Genomic DNA, 21,164 nt, shown 5'->3' on the forward strand with positions numbered 1-21,164 from the left:
CAATGCCACCCCCCAAAAATTACATAGGAATATACCCCCGATATTGTATACCGAGAGTTGCCGTTCTCCCTTGGGTGGCTCGGCGTGGGGGCCTTCTAAAGGCCGATGCAATAAGGTAGGAAGTGGGGGGGGGGGGGCGGCAGAGAACGCCCCCAATCCAATGGAACACCAATTCATGGGCAGGCTGCAAGGATTACAGCATACCAACTAATTGAGCTATCAAACACATGTCGCTACAATGGAATTGCACAGATCAACAATAAATTGCACCACCACAGCGAGGGAGATACTAGCAGAGGAACTTACGGCCTCGGAGATGCACTGGGTGTGCCCCTGCACCGTATCCTGGCTGAAGAACTCGCCGCAGTCGATGCATGACAGCTGCCGCCTCGCAAAACAACCCAATCAATAATCAACCACTCGCAAGTCGTAAGCCGCGGCGCCAACGGTCGATCCAGAGAAGGAACCAGAACAGGGGAAGAGAGGGGTGGGCGTCGTGCTCACCTTCCAGGCGGAGCAGGAACGGAAGTGGCCGGCGAGCTTGGGCTTCTTGAGGTTCTCGCCGCAGTCCTCGCACTGGAACCACACCATCGCTGCGTCCTCCCCGGAAGCTTCTGGCGGCAGGAGGCGCTCCTCGCTGACAAAGGGTGGTTTAGGACTAGCTAGGGTTTTGGCTGGAAGGAGGCGCAGCGGCGAGGAGCAGGCAGGGAAAGGCGTGGAGGGGGAACTTCTGGAAGACGGGGCCCAAGGGTGAGAGACAGCCCATCATTGTACATAGGGCTAATCTGACCGGATCGATAAGCCCAGCCCATAAGGCGATATGCGCCTTTTTCTTTCGCAAGGGCCCAGCCCACGAAGCTCACAGACGCCAACCTGCTCCTCGACGGCGACGGCTATACACATCGCATACGCGATGATAGTTCGTTTGTCGGCTGAAGGCGTCCGCGCAGCAGCGAATCGGTCTTCTCGCAACGCATGACCCATGATTCGCATGCAGGCATGGACGATGAAAAAAAAACGTGAGCGGGGATGCATTCATGCGTGGGGTCCTCCATGATCAGGGCCCCACTTAAATTTGAGAACCACTCATGCATAGCTGCATGCATTGAATTTTCAAAGGAGTCTATATTTATTGCATGCACTCACTGCACATCTGTATGCATGGCTGCATGTCTTCATGCATACTGTCTTCAACTATTGTACGCGTGCATTAGTCTTGTTTATTTTTCTTTTTTTCCTTTTGATTCTTTTTATATATTATTTATTTATCTTCCTCTTCTTTCATTCTAAACCTCACGTAATATTTCTTCTTCGGATGTTTTTCATAATTGATATCATCTATCTTTATATGTTATATAAAACATATAACTAATTGTTCCCATGGTGAAATTATTTATTCAAATTGAAGAATAATTAATATAAAACTATAGCGAAAGGGCATCTAGCCTAATGGTTAGAGCACCTGAGTAGCACCAGCAAGCTCGAGTTTGACTCCCCGTGGGAGTAAATTAAACAGGTCTGGAATAAAAAAAATAGGTAGGGACTTTTCTTGCTGACTTCAGTCGAAAATGTGAAACTATAAATTTATTCTTTTCTTTCATTTTGTTTTTTTCCTTTTCTTTTCCCATTATTTATATATTATTTTTCATATTTTGTTTCATTTGGTATATTTATTACAACTATTTTTTATTTTATTCATGTTTCTTCAATTATTTTCTATTTTAACGGATTACTATTGATTTTTTTATAAATTATATTATTTGTTCTATATACTTTTTTATAAACTATATTATTGTTATATATCAATAATGTATTTATTTTAGGCGTATAAGTCTTTTCCATGAGTTTGTATTAATTTTTTTAATAGGTACGGATGTTTTGTTAAGTTCATATAATTTGATCTAGGTATTTAAATTTTTGTTCAACAGTTTATATAATTTGTTCTAGGGTATACATATCTGTTCTATGGGTTCGTATAATTTATTCGATGGCTACAACTATTTTGTTCTGCAAGTTCATAGATTTTTGTTCCATGTGCATAAATAATTTGTTGTGTGAGTTTATATAGTTTATTTTGTGAGTCTGTATAATTTGTTCTCGGAATACAGCTTTTTGTTTCTTGAGTTCATATAAATTGTTCGACGTGTACAATAGTTTGTTACATAAGTTTGTATAATTTGTTTCAGATGTATACATTTTTGTTCTACGAGTTCACGTAATTGTTCAATGGTACAAATATTTTGTTCCTTGAGTTCATATAATTTGTTCATATGTTAATATCTCAAAAATATATTCCAACTTGATTAAAAAATGGTAATAAATAAAATTCATCCAAATATAGTCAAGTGGAGTCTTGTTTTGAATATCTTGTTCTAAAAACACAACTGCTCAATCAAAATTTAATTTGGATGTTTCGTTTGAGATTTATGGTTTTTTAGTTTGAAACTTTCCCGCATGTGCAATAACATCAGCAACCACATGCAACCAATTCTCTCTCAAAACTACCCACTGTTGTTGCATGTGTATAGCTGTTTTTTTATGGAATTGGCCGACAAACAGTCAAACAAATCATCCACTCCTCCTTTCATGCGCTCTGGTGAGCTTCTGCACGTGTAGTTTGGGTTCTTCAGGATTATGATGCAGAAGGATGAGTCCTCGAGCACAATGTGACCTTCTTGAAGTTGTTTGGGCAAAACAAGTGCCGAATCCATGTTGACTACAATGTCGTCGCCATTCATCCAGATTGCAATTGGGTTTTCCTTGTCCATCACTGCAACCGGAAGCTGATAGCATATGACATGGATAGTAAGAAAGTGCATGCCCTCCACACTTTCAAACCCAGGTACGGGTTTTGTATACCGTATGTCCCCTATTACTCAGAGTTGCCAGTGCTTGCTAATAAACATTGAGTTGTTGCTTTTGGGGGCTACTCCAGGGGACATTCGACAGGGATTTGCTCACCAGGCATGGAGAATTTAGTAACCTGGGTGACTGGAGTCCATTAGAGCTAATACATTTTGCTTGTGATTTGGATATATTTCCTTCTCTTGCTTTTGGTCCAATAAGTACTGCAAGCCCATTGTGGGACAACAAATACATATGCATGTTATCTTCATGGTGCGTTGCCCAACTTATGGTGATTTGCGTTAAGGCTTCAAGTTACGTGTTTCAAGTGCTAGCTTCTGTGTTTCCAGAATTATAATCATCGTATATACCTGGTTCTTCTTTTATTGGCCTTGCCAGCGAGTGATTGTTGTGAGATTCTTTTTCTTGTTTCCTCATTCCTTTTTTAAAAAAATGGATTGTTTCCTCATGTATCAGAAAGGTTTAAATTTAAATATGTGTCATATTGAACTCAAAAACTGCCTAATTATTTAGTCTCCAGACCATATATTCTCTATGCTACTGAATAGTAGCTGGAACTTGTCATGGGAGACTCTAGAGTTTGGACAGAGCATAACTTGCTTGTAGTTACTGATTACTTACATATATTTTGGAAGCTATACAGAAGATTAGTGGGTTATGTATGTATGCAATGGTCTTATCTTTGGTGCAACTGTCAATATATGAGATAGTACCTCTAGATTGCTCATTAAAGAACTATGAGTGAACAGTGATTTTCTTTCTTTCTTTTGTCTTGCTTACTTATACAACTATATATTGAAGTAATAGAAGTCATCTACCACATGTTGCCAACAGTGCATATGTTATTAGAAAGTTAAAAACCAAAAACTCTGACACATAAGTCTTGATTCTTGGAAGCTGATTCCATGGTACAACAAATTTCCATACCAAGTTTTCCATTTATCTCCTTTGATAAAATTTTCTTTGGCCATTTGTGCCACTAAAGAATAACCAAGTTTGAAAGAGACCGAAGCTCGTAGCTAGCCACATGATCTACAAATTCAGGTTTGTGTTAAGTTGCGAAATCTACCTTCCTTGATTTGTCTTCACTGTCTTCCGAGATTTGAGTTGCATGTTGCATCGACCATGCTTTCCCTTTTGTTCGTAATCTGGATTAATCTCTTGTTTGCACTCTCCTCTTGATGGATAAACCATTAAGCTTGTTTTGGTATGTCAGAGTTTAGAGGTCAAGGTTTTTTGTTGTTCAAAAGCCTAACCTACCAAAATAGGTTAGAGGTTGTTCCCCCGTTTTCCTACATGATGGTAAGGTAAGCTAGCGTACGTTTCGCTTTTTGATTGCCTAACAATAGCTTTAAGTCATTGTTTTTTGAAGTTTTGGTGGTGAAAATTTTGACTGATGAAACAAAAAAAAAGTCGATTTTCACATAATAAAAATTCTAACTGAAACACATAGATAAATCAGTTGATTCTTCTTTAGGGGCATTTTAGGCAGCTGCATTTGTGCGAGATTAATCATAGCAACTGTTCCTAGAACCAAGGAACCGTGTTTCAAAAAAAAAGAAGGGGGGATTGGTGCTTTCAACGTTCCCTACGACCAAGGAAGGGGGATTGATGCTTTCTTTGTTGCAGCAGCTACATTTTCTCTTGTGGAAATATCCCCACAAAAAAAATTGGTCTTCAATCAAACAACCCAGGTTTGTACGCTGACATTTGATGCGCTACATATCTGGCATTAGATGTCTTTTCTGCGCATACAAAGTTCTTGATGTACCCTTTCTATAGTTTGCCACAGATACTGCTACAGCCATGGAGCCGCGTAAGAGTCCATTTAGCACGGCTCTTACTTCTGCGAAAATTGCTTTTCTAGCTCATCTTGTCGGAAAATTGTTTGGTAGAACGGCTTCTCTTGATTTTTACTAAAGATCAAATGTCCATAACCCTTATCTTTCTATTTTTTTCTCTTTTTTCTTTTTTTCTTCCTATTCTTTTTCTTCCTTTCTTATTTCTCTTTCATTCCCACCCGGTCCCTTTCTCTTAGTCTTCACGTGATTCCATCGTTGCCTCCTCACACCGGCCCTCTACCGTGCATGTCCACACCTCCCCCGTGCTATCGCCATCAGCTCGCGCCTCCATAACCGCTCGCCATGGGTTCGCTGGCATCCCGTCGCAAGTCCGCCCTAGCCACGCGGCGTCGTTTGCTTAAGGACAAGGCAACATTGCTAATGTATCTGGCATGAAACATATGGAACAGATGTATCCCCGAGGGCAAAAGTGAAGATGCTATCCAAGTATGGTATGAGATCAAAATGGAAATAATGATGTGAAGATTAGCCTGTGGGGGCCCTCAGATTTCTTATGTTAATGTTGTTTTTGAGAGGAGTTTAATCTTTTATGTAATATCGAACTATGTAATCGGTTTGTACTCTCTTCCTGTTGTGGATAACTTCTTTGGCAAGAAGTTCCACTGCAGGCACAAGGGTCCAGCTCCTCCAGGAGATACTAGTTAGTTATTTTAGATTCAGATTAGAGATAGAGTTGCAGTTAGCTGGGATTTGTTAGGCCGGCTCATTATATAATAGTCATGGCGCATTAGATTGGAATCAAGCAGTAGATTAGCCTTAATCTCAGAGCCTCTCAAGGAGAGGGTGAGATAGCTATAATCTATTTGCCAATTGCTAAGCATAGATCCGATAAACAGGCTATACCAACTGATGTGAACCCGGTAGAGTTTGAATCCCGATCTTTCAATGAGAGAAGGTGGATAACTCGATTTGGGGATGGATTCGACGTTCACGGCCCGACTACAACCATTCAAGAATGTTGCACCTTAGCAACCGACACACCACCTCCAATGGTCGCCGCGATCTTGTGGAGCACGATCAACCAAACCAATAAGGTAATTCCTACAAGCAATTGAGGAACAAGTAAAAACAAGTAGAACAAGCAACTCAATTGCAAATATGAAGATAAAAACCAATTTGAAATCACAAAGTTGGGGTTCTGAATCGAGTAGAATGGATGGTCTAGTCCACACTCGTGTCCTCGCAAAACTCATCTCTGGTATCAGCTTGCTCTTTCCTGCTACCTGTCTTTCCCGAGCCCTAACCCTTCTGCCGCTGCTCCCGCCGCCAAACCCATCGCTCCACCGCAACCATGGGCGACTCCTTCGCCACCCAATCTGTTTTCGAAGAAGCCATTGAGAAGATGATTGCCAAGATGAACAATATCAGCAAGAAGCTGGACAAGGAGCTTGGCAACATCCACCAGGAATAGGGCCACCTCTCCTCGTCCATCAGCAATGTCCAGACATAGGTGCTGGAGAAGAACGTCCGGTTCGACTCCTCTGCTTCCTCGTCTGGCACCGATGGCAAGCACGGCCCGCCTCCGCTGTCGGTCCACAAGCTCCATTTCCCCAAATACAACGGCACCGAGGATCCCCTAGGCTGGCTTCACAAGTGTGAGCAGTTCTTTCGCTCGCAGGGCACGTCAGAGGACCGGAAGGTCTGGATGGCGACATTCTACTTGGAGGGCACTACCAGGCAGTGGTACTACCGCCTGGAGAAGAATCGCGGCATCCCAACTTGGCCCGCGTTCGTCGAGACATCAACAAGCGATTTGGCCCCCAGTGCGCTGACCCACCTGCGCCACACGAGCTCAATCGACGACTACCAGGAACAATTCCTCAAGTTCCTGGCGAGATGCAAGGGCGTCACTGAGAAGCAGCAGATTGATATCTTCACCGTCGGGCTCCTCCAACCGATGAGCATCGATGTGGAGATGCATAAACCCGATACCCTCAAGGACGCCATGGCGCTTGCCCGTGCCTACGAGCGCCATACCCAGGTGGTTGATGATGGCTCCCATTCCCTGGTGCACTCATCACATTCATTATCACGCACTAGCGCGTTCCATGCCACCCCGGCCCGATCTCCATCTACACCGCCAGCATCCAGCGCTTCTTCCACGACGCCTGGCGTGCTGGTCAAGCCGGCCGCTCCGCCGAGCGCACGCTTCACGTGCCTCATGCTAGAGGAGAAGGCGCAGCGCCACCTCGATAGCCTGTGCTTTAATTGCCCGGAGAAATTCTCGCGCGAGCACGCCAAGCACTGTTCCATGAAAGGCATCTACTGGATGGAGCTCGAGGGCGATGATGACGCCTCCGATGGCGCGCCCGAGGTCGAGCCGACGATCTTCGTCAACGCCATCACCGGCATCCAGACAAGCTCCACCTTGCAGCTTGCCACAGTCATCCACGCCGTCGGCCTCACTGCCTTGGTGGATTCGGAATCCACCCATTCATTCATCGTGCAGACACCGCCATGCGGCTTGGGCTCACTCTTGAGGCGTGCCCTGGCCTCACCGTTGGCGTCGCCAATGACGACCGCATGCTGTCCGCCGGCATCTACAGGAACGTCGTTGTCCACATCAGCCAGGAGGAAATCTGCATCAATTTGTTCATCATCTTGCTCGATGGCTACGAGCTGGTCCTAGGTTGCAAGTGGCTGCGCACCCTCAGACCCATCCTTTGAGACTTCAATCGGTTGTCCATGGCGTTCTGGCGCCAGGACCACCGCGTCAAGTGGGTCAGGGTCAACGCTCGGACTGCTCCACAGCTGGCCCTCACGAAAACCACCGACTTGCTGGTCTTGCTCCTCCAGGAGTTCACCGATCTGTTTGCAATGCTGTCAGGCCTTCTCCCACCGCGGGCTTTCGACCACCGCATCCACCTTCTGCCGGCGACACCACCTGTGGCGGTGCGGTCCTACCGCTACCTGCAACTACTGAAAGATGAGATCGAGGCCCAATGCTAGGCAATGCTGGAGCAGGGGATCATCAGGGTGAGCACATCGGCCTTCTTGTTGCCAGTGCTTCTGGTGCGCAAGCGAGACGGCACCTGGCATTTCTGCGTCGACTATCGTGCCCTCAACCTCAAGACCGTCCACAACAAGTTCCCAATCCCGGCGGTGGAGGAGCTCCTGGATGAACTAAAGGGCGCGATCTTCTTCTCCAAGCTCGACCTCCGTAGCGGCTATCACCAAGTTCGGATGCACCAAGAGGATGTCTCGAAGATGGTGTTCCACACCCACCACAGCTACTTTGAGTTCCTGGTGATGCCTTTTGGCCTCACCAATGTGCCGTCCACGTTCCAAGCTCTAATGAACGACGTGCTACAGCTGTTTCTCCACCGCTGCGTCCTCATCTTCTTCGACGACATACTGATCTACATCAAGACCTGGACAGAGCACCTTCAACACGTCCACGATGTCTTCTCCATTCTGCGCGATCACGGCCTCATCCTCAAGCGATCCAAGTGCCTATTCGGTGAGCATCGTGTTCACTACCTGGGCCACATCATCGCCAATGACGCCGTGGCCATGGATGCCAACAAGATTTTTGCAGTCCAAGCATGACCCTTTCCATGCTCCGTTAAGTCCCTTCGCGGCTTCCTCTGGCTCACTGATTACTACTGCCAGTTCATCACCAATTACGACGTCATTGCGGCACCCCTGACGGCGCTCCTAAAGAAGGAGGCGTTCCAGTGGAGTCTGACAGCGACGGCGGCGTTCGAGGCCCTCAAGTCTGCCCTCATGATGGGTCTGGTGCTGCAGGTCCCCAACTTCGACGAGCCATTCGTGGTGGACTACGACGCCTCCGAAACAGGCTTCGGTGCGGTTCTGCACCAAGGGGCAAGGCCCATCACATTTTTCAGCAAGATAGTGGCGCCTCAACACTCCAAGATCGCAGCATACGAGTAGGAGCTCATCAGTCTGGTACAAGCAGTACGGCACTAGCGGTTGTACCTTTGGGCCCGGGAGTTCGTCATTCGAATGGACCATTGCAGCTTAAAGCACCTCCTCGACCAGTGCCTATCCACGATTCCGCAGCATACATGGGTAAGCAAGCTATTTGGCTATAGTTTCCAGGTGGAGTACAAGCCGGGCAAGCATAACGCCGCCGCCGATACGTTGTCGCGCCGCGACGAACATGAGGTGGCCATCCGCGTCCACACCATCTCCCGGCCAGAATTTGCCTTGTTCGAGGAGTTCCGGGAGGAGGCTTCCTCATTACCAGAAGTGCTAGCCAAGAACAAAGAGATCGAGGACGGCACGACGGGCGTGGTGTGGACTGTGGTCGATGGCTTTGTCATGCACCGGGGACAGATCTTCGTGCCCGACTCGTCCACTCTCTGGCCTCAGCTCCTCGCAAGGGCTCACGGCACCGGCCACGAAGGCACCAGGAAGACTCTGCGCTGCTTGCGGCCTTCCTTCTACAGCCCGCACGCGACCAAATTGGTGTGGGACTATGTCAAGGGTTGTGCCGTGTGTCAGCGCAACAAGTCCGAGCATCTACATCCGGCGGGTCTGCTGCAACCATTAAACGTCCCCAATTCTGTCTGGAGCGACATCGCCATGGATTTCGTGGAAGGTTTTCCCAAGGTGGGCGGACGGTCTGTGGTGCTTATGATGGTGGACAAATTTTCAAAGATGGCGCACTTCATCGCTTTGGGTCACCCCTACACCGCCCTGACAGTGGCACATGCATTCTTTGACGACATCGTCCGCCTCCATGGCTTGCTGTGCTCCATTGTCAGTGATTGTGATCCGGTGTTCACCAGCGCCCTATGGAAGGAGCTCTTCACTCTCGTGGGTGTCAAGTTGCGCCTGAGCTCCGCTTTCCGCCCGCAGACAGATGGTCAATCGGAGGTGACAAATCGCGTCCTCGGGGTGTATCTGCACTTCCTGGCATGCGATCGTCCTCGGAGCTGGCTATGCTGGTTGCCATGGGCAGAATATTGCTACAACACATCCTACTAGTCCTCTTTGCAGTGCACGCCATTCCAAGTGGTGTTCGGCCGGGATCCTCCTTCTCTAATGTCCTACCAGCCGGGCTTGGCGTGCGTGGTGGCGCTGGACAAGCAGCTATTACGACGCGATGAGTTTCTGTTAGAAATCAGGGAATGCGTCCTCAAGGCGCAGGAATACATGAAGGCAACGCATGACAAGGATCACCGCGCTCTGGAGTTTGAGGTGGGCGATTGGGCTTGGCTGTATCTGCATCAACGCTCGGTCGTGGCCATCACCGACAAATCCAACACGAAGCTTGTTCCATGATTCTACGGGCCATTTCAAGTGGTGGAACGCATCGGTCTGGTGGCATATCGTCTTCGACTGCCCCCAAAAGCTTGGATCCATGATGTCTTTCATGTGGTCCAGGGTCCTGTGCTTGAGACCATCGTCGCCTTGCCACCTGTGGTTCATGGCCGCATGGTGCCTACTCCAGAGAAGGTGGTGCGTGCAAAGCCGACAGCCGACTCCTGGGATCTTCTGGTGTAGCGGGTGGACCGTGGAGCTACTTGGAGCCGCTGGCCACTTTCAAGGAGCGCTATCCTGATTTCAAGCTCGAGGACGAGCTTTTCTATAGGGGGGCGGAAGTGTTGTGGACAACTTCTTTAGCAAGAAGTTCCACCGCAGGCACAAGGGTCCAGCTCCTCCAGGAGATACTAGTTAGTTATTTTAGATTCAGATTAGAGATAGAGTTGCAGTTAGTTGGGATTTATTAGACCGACTCATTATATAAGTCTTGACGCATTAGATTGGAATCAAGCAGTAGATTAGCCTTAATCTCATAGCCTCTCAAGGAGAGGGCGAGATAGTTATAATCTATCTGCCAATTGCTAAGCATAGATCCAATAAACAGGCTATATCACTTCTTATTCTTAAATAACAATGCAGTGCTCCTGCAACTTTTTTTTAAAAAAAGCAGATGCTCGAGATGAGAAGGAGCATGGAGAAACCATATTTCTGGGCTTCATCTTTGCGGTGTAACCCGTTTTCTGGCCCATTTTCCAAACGGGGGGCTAAAACCTGAAACGAACTTTGCCCTCCAAATCGATTTACACACCGGAGCTGCCCCAGTGGGCCTATGTTTTGGGCTCTTCAAAAGGGCAGGCCTAGCTAGGCGGGCGGCTATCTGCATGGCCTCCAAAAGGCTGGCACGGGCTGTCCTTTCGACGACTTGCCCAGCCCGTGGTGGATCCAAAAGGGCTCAGCCTCCTTCCGCGTCAGGTCAGAAGACTCGAGAACTCGAGGGCGAGGGCGCTGAGCTGGTGAATCATCCGGGCGGCGACGAGATCGTGGCAGGGCTCCCGTTCGGCTCTTCCGTCTTGCTAACTTCGCACGAGTGCGAGCGCCGCCTGTCTCACCGTCAACAACGCAGCAGTCGCAAGGGCTCGAATCTACGGCCTCCTGCCCCTCCGCGCATCCTCCGCCATCAAACTCAGAACGGGTTCGGCAACGAGGTAAGTCTGATCCCATCCTTCCTCCCCTTCTTGGATCCATGGTTTCTTGATCCGTGTGCTTCTTATCTAAATATTTTAGATTCATCTGTGACGCCAAGTGTGCAGCTTCCTGCAGCCAAGATGGTTTTTCCTTTTCAGTCTTATAAACTTGTTATTTCTAGATCTAGATGTTTGTTTTATCATAACAAGGCTCAAGTGTGGAGGATCTCCCCAAATCTTTCTTGGATTTATGAAACAAATTTGCTGGCAACACTTATAGTAGCTCTGGAATTTCTAGGAGTTTGGCTATTCTTATGTACCGTAGGAACCAAACTGTTGTATATGAATTCCGGAGTTATCATTGTGGAATATGTCCAATCAAGAATGTTGCTAACTAATTCATTTGTAGAATTCAACAAACATACGTTGACTAAACATCCACACTAATAACATTTCCCAATAAATGACCAAGTTTACATTGTCGTATTATTCAACCACAATTCCAGCACTCAGGGTTTGGACCACAAATTTACATTCCAGCACCTCCTATAGTGATGTGGCACTTATTAAGGTGCCTAATGCGTCATAGAGCTACTCCAACATTGCAGCAAAGTGACACCTAGGTTTGTGTGCGCAGATTATTTTCAACAGTGATGACCTTAGATGGCTTTCACATTCCGTGTAGCATGAGCCCAAAAAGTTAGACCAGAGCCTTTGGTGTGTGCAGAATTTCCTGGCATCATTGCTGATCTCATGCTGTTCCTTAGCCTGAATTAGTGTAAACATGCTATCCATTAATTGACTAACCTTTTATTCTATACTGACAAAGTAAGCATATTACTTTGTTTGCAACAAGAACTTAGAATCGGATGTTAGGCAAATGGCCAAACGTGTGCATGTTGCTGAAATTTTTGTTGTTTTGCAAACTTCTGAAATGCATTACTTTAAGATTTCTAGTATGAATTTATCTACTTGGTTTATTTATTGTTACTTGTTCATACTTCTTCTCTAGATTGAGGAAATTGTAACTACAAGGAAAGGATTCAACCCTGTTGAGTTGATTCGATATTTGTAAGATCTGGACTGGTCTATGGTACTTTCACGACCTAATTGAAAGGTATGCATTTTCATACCTATATGTTACTAGAATCTTGTATTACCATCTCATTAAAGATTCAGTGATGGATGTAGGTCATGTTTTGTTAACTGTGATGGGAAGCATGAATTGGAACATATATATTTTTGTCTTGCCATCTTGTTCTTTCCCTTCTTGTTTCATTTGGCTTCGCCTGAACTAAAATTGCATGCTGTAAGAAGAAGATTCAACAAATGCACATATAAGAAATACTCTGATATACCTCTCAAATGAAGCATTGTGCATTGTTACCTGTGTTATTTTCGAGGACCACAGATTTAGGTTGCATTAATGCATTTGTGAGGTATATTAGTATATTTCTTTTATGTGCATTGTTACCTATGTTGTCTTTTGTTTCTATGCAATAAGATGGTACTGGTTCTGAAGCTAGGAGCACTTGAGATCTTGATTTTCTAGGCTTGGCGTTTTGTGATATCTGATCTTGTAAATGTCCTGAATTGCTTACTGGGTGGTATGATGTGCCATTTAGCTTTGCTATCTGCTGTTACTGTTGCTGCTGACACATAATTACCAAAAAATTGACTTATTGAAGTGGATCTGCTTCTGAATTACCAATCTTCTGTTTTTTGTTGCAGCTCACTTGTAGGTTCTATACTATACTTTTTAGTGGTTCTGGCTTTCTTGACACAATGGTGAAGCTGACAATGATAGCACGTGTTACTGATGGCCTTCCACTGGCAGAAGGGTTGGATGATGGACGAGATCAGAAGGATGCTGATTTCTACAAGCAGCAAGCTAAACTCATTTTCAAGAACTTGTCGAAAGGGCATCATGAAGCTTCCCGGATGTCAATTGAGACAGGGACATACTATTTCCAGTATCCTTATGCCATTTATAGTCTTTGTATTCTGATTGAGTGATTTGAGGCTTGCTTCTGCATGTCCTTGCAAGCCATATGCTTTATGTGATGCGCATCAAGCCATTGCACGTTGCATTTATATAGTTCTGATGAGTGATGACCAATATATTAGCTACAGAACTGGAAAATTTACAGCCTTGAAACATTAAAAAAGACCCCTTATGTCAAAAGGATTTGTGCCCTGTTGCTCCATAAATGGCTACTAACAAGGCTACTTGCCCAGACCAATTTCCTCTTTAGTAACTTGTTGTAGCTTTTACTTTCATTAATTGTTGTTTGTGAAGCTATTAGGAAAGACCCCAATCAGCACCATGGTAATCATGTTTGTTTGTTTCTCTCCTGTTATGCTTTGTGAAAATCTTGGTTCCCCTTAATCCGAATGTATAGCTACATCATTGAAGGCCGAGTATGTTATTTGATTATGTGTGACCGCTCTTATCCAAAAAAACTTGCATTCCAGTACCTAGAAGATCTGAAAAATGAATTTGAGAGGGTCAACGGAAATCAAATAGAAACTGCCGCCAGGCCGTATGCTTTTATCAAGTTTGGTATGGTTCCTGAGCTCACTCGCCAGCATTGCTTTCATTCTATTTCCTTAGTTCACTCACCAGCATTGTTTTCATTCTTACTTCAGATTGTACTGCTTGATAGCATGTGTCTTTTTTTTCCTGTTTAGATACATTCATCCAGAAGACTAAGAAACTGTATTTGGATACAAGAACTCAAAGGAACATTGCAAAATTGAATGATGAGCTCTATGAGGTGCATCAAATTATGACCCGCAATGTTCAAGAGGTGCTTGGTGTTGGTGAAAAGCTAGACCGTAAGACCCCTATCATTTCTTGCAAATGTTTCATCATGCACTGTGACATGAATCCGAAATCGACTTGTGTCTAACCAAGGTGTTTTTTCGTTAAATTGGTGTTTTCTTTTTGTAGAAGTATGTTCCCTCTTAAGTCTTTCTAAAGGCCTTTATTTTTTGTTTTCCTATTAGACTGAATGAATTATTGCATTTTGAACTGCCATTTTCTGATGGTTGCTACTTGTTTTCTCCTTTTCATTGCATTAGGTTGCCTATATTATAAATAACAAATTTACATCCTGTGCAGAGGTCAGTGAAATGTCAAGAAGATTGACATCTGACACGATAGTATACGCAAATAAGGCAAAGGACCTCAATCGGCAGGTATTCCATATTTACAATTGCATAATACAATTCATGGCTTATACACTTGCCTGCTGAGCTGAGTTGAGCATTTTCCATCTGATCCGAATAATGCTTATGGGATTTTTCTTGAACAGCACCTTACATAATTTTACTAAACGGATAATGTTATTTGCGTAGAAGTATTGCACTAGCCTTATTTTACTTATTTTATTTACTAAAACTGTTGGTGGGGTACTGTGATTCAATATTGGATTAAGTTTACTGGTGACATGGTGTCTGTTCAGTTTTTCATCAGCTTTGTTCATTCTTAGTTGAGTACCGGAGGTAGAAGTCTATTTTGAAAGTGTCATTTCTTTGACGTGCAATGTTTCAAATACCAGGCCTTGATTCGGAAGTATGCTCCTGTTGCGATTGTGATTGGGGTGGTCTTCATTCTCTTTTGGCTCAAAAACAAGATATGGTGAATGTGATATACAAAGGAAGCCGTGGCCCATTTGACTGGAGAACAGATGGAAATCCGGTTGGTCGATTCTGGATCAAGAGATGCTTTGGTGACTTGTATCCCGTATCTGCCCATTCAAGCGAGTACTTCAGCTCTCTTTTGCTCCTCCCTACAAGATATTCTAGTGGATTCGTTGTAGCATAGACCTTATGAAAAACTCGAATTTTGTGCATCCGTGGAATTGGTAAATACAGGCTCTGTAGAGTTGACTTTACGGCATGGGGATTGTAATTTTTCTCGTGAAACTTAATGCAAGGATTCAGGCTGATGAACTGGATACTCACGCGCACTTACGCTTTGTCATGATTTAATTTTAGTCTGGCTTTTACAGCGTACTAGAGCTATGCGGTTGCTGAAGTCGTGTACCTATACAAATTGAGCAACTCAGCAGTAGCCTCTGCAGCATGTTGTGTTAATGTTTGTTGGCATGCCAATATGCCATGATGGCATGACGTTTAAGTAAGAAAGGAAGTGAATTTTGCAGGCACGCACGGATGCTTGCTTCTGCATCCGCCTGCCAAATAGTACAGCCATGCAGTGACACTCCAAACGACGGTAGAATCCAGTTGTTCAAAACAACTATAGTACTTTGTTTGATATAAATCCACAAAATCATCATTAAAACGAGGACTTTTTTCTGGTTGCTCAGTAACAGAACCCACATAATCATTTCTAGAAAAAAAATCATTAAAACGAGGGCTTGTTTCTGGTTGCTCAGTAACAGAACCCACATAATCATTTTCTAGAAAGAAAATAACCTCCCATTTCTATACGATAATTATATTAGGGTCTCGTTCGTTTTCACCGGATTGGCCCGAAATGAGATCCATTCCGGGTGGTTTGAAGTGACCGGGTTTGAAACCAAACTTGCATTGAAAGTATTGTTCGTTTTAGTCTGAATTGGAACGAAAACCGGCCTGGATTGGAATCCTTCTACATTAGATGGCCCGGATTGAAACCATACCTTCTCAATGCCCGGATTAAAACCATACCTTCTCACCCGTCTCACCCCTGGAATGAATTCTAACCGGATTTAGTAACACGGCGGATTTAGTAACACGGATGGAATCACTTAAACCGAACCTGGAAGTAATCCTGACTGGAATCCAATCCCGGTGAAACGAACGAGACCTGGATGAATTCTCCAACTCCGTGGTCCGCTCTAGCTTGTGAATGGAATCGATTAGCAGCAACTGTTGTATTGGTCACTAAACCTGTTCAGTATGCACCGAATCAAGGGCACCCTGTGGCAATCACATTAGCAGGCTCCACAGTGACGATATACCAGCTGATGCAACACTTTTGACAGATCCACATTCAGGCAGGCAGGATACAGAACCCTTTATAACACTTGTTTCTTTTGTACCCTTCAAGCTCAAATATACATATTGCCAGATACATGGACGCCCAGCTTGACAAAAAGAATACAGGGCAACGAAGTAAGAAGAATGGAAAATAGGACCATCACCGCGACCAGGAAACATAAACCCTGATGGTCGCAATCTGTACCATATACGTGGGGATACAGCCCTTGGCAGCCCAAATGGCTTAAAAAAAACTGAGAAAAGAAAGAACTGGGCTAAGTAATGTACTACGGCAGTGACTAAAACTGACCAAATTTGGATTCTCCAAATCTAGGTTCCTAGCAACTTGTTGCTGCAGTTGTTCATCAAGCCATCCAAGGTTAGGTTTTGCTCTTGAACTTACGCTGTGCTTTCAGGTCAACTACAACGACGGTGATGTTGTCTTTGCTCCCCTTCTGAAGAGCAAGCTTTGACAAGCATTCAGCAGCTGCTTGAGCAGCTGGGTCTGCGGAATCACCAACCCGTGGGGCTGATGATGAACTTGTGCCATTCTTTTTGTGCCACAGAAGTATTCGCTTGCGGGCAATGTCACATACCTCTTCGTTTGACATTACGTCCCAGAGGCCATCGCTGGCAAGAACGAGACACTCATCATCCTTTGCCCGAGGAACTATCGTTACCTCTGGGACTGGAATTATCCATGGCTTCAGATATCTGTCACCTGCAACACATAGAAGCCATTAAAGTTCAGATTATACTATAATACATGTTCCTGTATCTTGGATTCTTGTTTAAACTGAAAAAATATAGTTACATAACAACAAAAACTAGCAACCTCAAGAGTATTCATTTATTCTATAAGAGGATTCGAAAAATACTGACTCATAAGGCCTAGTACAGTCCACTTAGCGTAACATAATCAATGGGTAGGAAAGGTCCACCTGCGGTGATCACTAATGAACAGAAGAAACGTAGTAACATACATGCTCACTTCCACGATAAGCCAAAGTTCATGGCAGATAGAGCAGACAAATTCCCAAATTAGTGTAAAGTTTTATGATCTGCACAACGGTGAAAGATATATGCACATCTTGTACAAGTACATAGAAACTAAAACAGCAAACTAGTGACCAAGCCATATACAGGCAAACATCAAAACATTGGAGAATACAGTAGAAAATATTCTACTTCAGAAGTCAGGAACTCAAAAGACAACATGTAGCAGAAAAGTAGAAGTGAAGAATGCCCAGAGATCAATGTACTCAAGGATGCTCCGAAGCAACCCAACAACTTGTCAAAACTTCAATAGTTGAATGCATCATGCTATCGGCACAATGGCTCCGAAAGGGGAAGGGGAAGCAATGTCATTTCTCTAATATGCCCAGAACCTTAGGCATTGAACCATTCGTCTAAATTCACACCTCCTGACGAATTTAATGATCCATCCAAAACATACATATTGGATTTGAGGAAACCAGAGTACCAGACTCAAAATCCTAATTTCACCCAAATTACTCAAAGCATTCCTATGCATAAATATGCAAATTCCTCAACTCTAATTTTGAATACCTATACCAAATCATGCTCACTGGTACTGCTAGATTTTTATAAAACCAACTAAAAGGTATCAGTAAACAGTTTTTCCCAATAGTAACTGCTAAGGTATGAGAGGACTGTCTTTGCAGGAGGATATAGAACATCCTAGGATTTCCATCATCCCTACTTGATCATGTAGTGTACAAATTCCTCTAGTACTGTTCTCTAATCTCTAATGCACAAACGTCCAAAAAGAAACTTATTTCAGGGAAAAGAAGTGGGTTCATTCATGACCATGACCTAGCTGCCTAGTTTCCCCAGGCGCACAAAACAACCAACCAACGGTTTTGAGTATAGTATAGAACAGACCTATCACCTATCTACTCAAGTGAGTATACAAACAGGCATGACCAAACTATACAGCAACTACCAAGCCTCAGTGACTTTCAACCATGTATGGAACCAAGGATCACGAGCCATTGGGGGCCATGATGATTTAGGATATGTAAGTTTTTTTCCTCTACAATAGTGCTTCTATAATTCAATAACAACAATTGGGTTCAACTGTGGTAGGAACCTGATCTTTATTGGCCAATAGAAACTTGAGACAGAATCAAATGAGTGGAGTCAGAATCAGAATTTTCAGGGCACAAGCTACTTTGCAGACAGGACTTCCACAACAAGATCCAACCTTTGGATGCTCAAGCCATGATGACTATTTCAACGGAATCTGAATTCAGTGCCGTGTATTACATCATAACAAAGGGTGCAATCCACTTTCATGGCTTCCTTGAATTTAAGAATTCTAGGGAAGACATACAGTACTTGGAACTTATAAAGATAAGTACAACGCAGGAGAGCATGGGAGGTATGAAAATTGTGTAATATATAATTTTGAGTAAGGTCACTGGAGAACTGGAAATATTTGTCAACAAGTAGCAAAAATAAATCAGCTCTCATATAACCTTCGTGTTTCGCCAGATAACTTATGACCTTATCGGCAGCTAGTTTGTCCAAATAGGTTTTGTGATTTTGTCAAGACAACAGAGAAGCATCTACAATCAGCATAGATGCCTTTTAAGTAATGGTCCCTCAATGCATTACCGTGCTTTTGTGAACCATTACACAAGAATTGTACAATCACCAGGTAAAAAAAATTAATAACAACCAGCACCTTAGATACAGAGATGTCAGTGAACTAGTAAATCACTACTACTTCATTAACAGAAATTTATTGAATTCTCCATATTCAAATCTTCCTATGTACAGTACCAAGGTGACTTCTATTATATCAGTAAGGCAGTGTGCTGGACAGGCATACCAATTGACCGTGACATTGCAAGAACACCGAAAACTCGATAACCATTCCACTGTATGACCTTGCCACCCTCTGCCTCAATCCTTGCATACTCATCCTCCCTGTTAGGCTAAAGCGCAAACAGAGAGCATAGAAGTCAACATCCAATTAACATGTGAACTAAAAGGTCATGCGAAAAAGAAAAAGGGCACCCTCACAAGCGAGCTTACTTTATGATCTACTGACAGAGGCACGGGTTGCTTGCCACGGCAAAGCACAGCCCTTGAATCACCGCAATTGCTGACAATGATATGTGAGGAGCAGATGACAGCGACCACCGCCGTCGAACCCACGGTCTCAGGTGCCACAGGTTCTGGCACAACTGCCGCAGAAGCATCACTTGTACCTGTGCCACCACCTCCTCTGCTTGCCTTGCCCCCAACCTCATCATCCACTCTAGCGAAACAATCCACAAAGGCATTTTCCCACTGTTCCTTAAACTCCACGTCTCCCAAGTTAGCTGCACACACGGTCCCCTCTATCCTGCTCAGCTGCTCCACTAGCGCCACATGGAGGTGTTCCCGACAGTAATTTGCAACCTATGGTCAATTGAGGAAAATGCACTCAATGTAGGTGTACCAACAACCAAACTGCTCGATTTGCACATACAGTTCCAACTTGGGAAACAACAATTAGGCTGTTAATAGAAAGTCATTGATGAAACGGTGCGCGTACCTGCGCACCCCCGTGGCCGTCATACACACCGAAGAAATGAGCAGGTAGGCGGAACGTCATGGGATCGAGCCCATCGATCGCGGCATTGCCGGTGAGCATCCATAGCGGGACGTCGAAGAATCGCGGCACCGTGGCGACGGCATCCTCCATCTCCGGCCTGCGGCCGCATATGGACGTGTACCCCCACAGCGGGACGCAGTCGACGGCGAATACGCTCCTGCCGCCAGCCGCGACCCTGGCCTCGGCCTCGACGGTGGCCGCCGACGCGGCCGAGTCCTCGAACACCATAGGCCCGCCCCCCTCCGCCGCGGCGAAGAAGCCCAGGCCGACCCCTTCGAAGTCGGCGCTCGCGACGCTGCTGCAGTCGCTGGCCACCGAGCACGGGCTCCCCGCCACCGACGCCTCTCCCACTTCTTCCGCTTCCGGCGCCAGCGCGTCGTCCTCGACCGCGGACGCCGTCCTGACCGGGGGCACGGAGACCCCCTCCATGGCCCCCGCCACCGCCGCCGCCGCGATCGGGTCCGCGGCCGCGGCGGCGATCAGCGTGAGCCCCGCCGCGGCGGGGCTAAACGCCGGCGCCGGCGGCGCGGCGAGCGGGGCCACGACCGCCACGACGTCCTCCATCCCTCCTCCAGCCTCCCCCTCCGCCGCCGCCGCCGCCACCTCCTCCAGGATCACCTTCCCACGCCGGCTCACGCCCTCCCCCGCCGCAGCAGCACCGCATCGCTCCCGCTACCCCTCCGCCGCCGCCTCCTCATGTGCCTCCAGATCTGCGCCGATCCGCCCCCCAAATCCGGCGCCCTCGCCTGGCACAGCTCCCGAGGCAGGCGCGCGTGGATCCGAGTCCCAAGTCCTCCGAACCGCCAAGCCCACAGGCAGTCAGGCAACGCCCTCTTCGTGAGGAGGAGCAAGCAAGGAAGGAGCGCAGGAAGGAGACTGTAGCGGCACCACGACAGAACCAGGCGCGGCGTCGTAGCAAGCAAGGCAGCTGGCGAGCACCACGCGCCCTCGACCCTGGGGGAAGCGGAGGGAGATTTGGCAGGCAACCGTTGGGGTAAGATAATTGCTGGGCTCGGGAGTTTACCGGCAGAAAGGAGGGAGACGGGAAGGGGGAGGAAAGCTACGTGCACTTGCCTTCCCGGTGCGCGCGCGTGTGTGGGGGACAGGTGTCGAGGCCGCCCGGTGGGGATGGGACGCGCGGGGGGGCCGCGGGGAAGGGGATCGGGTGCGCCGCCGCGAGCACCCGGCAGCGGCGGGGCTAGGGGGCGCGTGTCGACGAGCGGCGAGGGGCGCGTGGAGCGAGGCGGGCCCCGCGGGGGAAGGCCTGCGAGGTGGAAGGATGGGAGTGGTGGGAGGAGGCGTACTGGTAGTACTGGCTCTGTGGGGTGCTGAGCCTGAGCTGAGAGGGCGTACGTCTTGGCTATCATCGCCTGGCTTGTCAGGTTTGGCCTGCCGCTGCCGATG

At 46.3% G+C, this 21,164-nt stretch overlaps 3 protein-coding genes across 3 annotated transcripts in view; 1 reads left to right on the forward strand and 2 right to left on the reverse strand.

Annotated features, from left to right (window-relative positions):
• Positions 1–685, reverse strand: part of LOC101762871 (UBP1-associated proteins 1C) — a 3,634-nt gene extending 2,949 nt beyond the window's left edge. Inside the window, exons 1-2 of the mRNA XM_004969355.3 lie at positions 505–685; positions 307–381 (exon numbers count right to left, since the gene is read on the reverse strand). Coding sequence (XP_004969412.1) covers positions 307–381; positions 505–591 — 162 coding nt within the window. The 5' untranslated portion in view covers positions 592–685. The remainder of the gene's footprint in view (positions 1–306; positions 382–504) is intronic.
• A 10,209-nt stretch (positions 686–10,894) lies between these two features.
• Positions 10,895–15,117, forward strand: LOC101763281 (25.3 kDa vesicle transport protein). Its single transcript, XM_004969356.4, has 7 exons — positions 10,895–11,164; positions 12,156–12,260; positions 12,875–13,116; positions 13,546–13,706; positions 13,835–13,981; positions 14,268–14,344; positions 14,707–15,117. The coding sequence occupies exons 3-7, from the start codon at positions 12,929–12,931 to the stop codon at positions 14,788–14,790; spliced, it is 657 nt and encodes a 218-aa protein (XP_004969413.1). The 5' UTR covers positions 10,895–11,164; positions 12,156–12,260; positions 12,875–12,928; the 3' UTR covers positions 14,791–15,117.
• A 1,027-nt stretch (positions 15,118–16,144) lies between these two features.
• LOC101763688 (probable protein phosphatase 2C 6) lies at positions 16,145–20,802 on the reverse strand. Its single transcript, XM_004969357.3, has 4 exons — positions 19,701–20,802; positions 19,196–19,564; positions 18,990–19,095; positions 16,145–16,853 (listed from the first exon to the last, which is right to left on the reverse strand). The coding sequence occupies exons 1-4, from the start codon at positions 20,322–20,324 to the stop codon at positions 16,513–16,515; spliced, it is 1,440 nt and encodes a 479-aa protein (XP_004969414.1). The 5' UTR covers positions 20,325–20,802; the 3' UTR covers positions 16,145–16,512.
• Positions 20,803–21,164: the final 362 nt, after the last annotated feature.

The sequence above is a fragment of the Setaria italica genome, chromosome V, assembly GCF_000263155.2.
Source record: "Setaria italica strain Yugu1 chromosome V, Setaria_italica_v2.0, whole genome shotgun sequence".
Taxonomy (NCBI): domain Eukaryota; kingdom Viridiplantae; phylum Streptophyta; class Magnoliopsida; order Poales; family Poaceae; genus Setaria; species Setaria italica.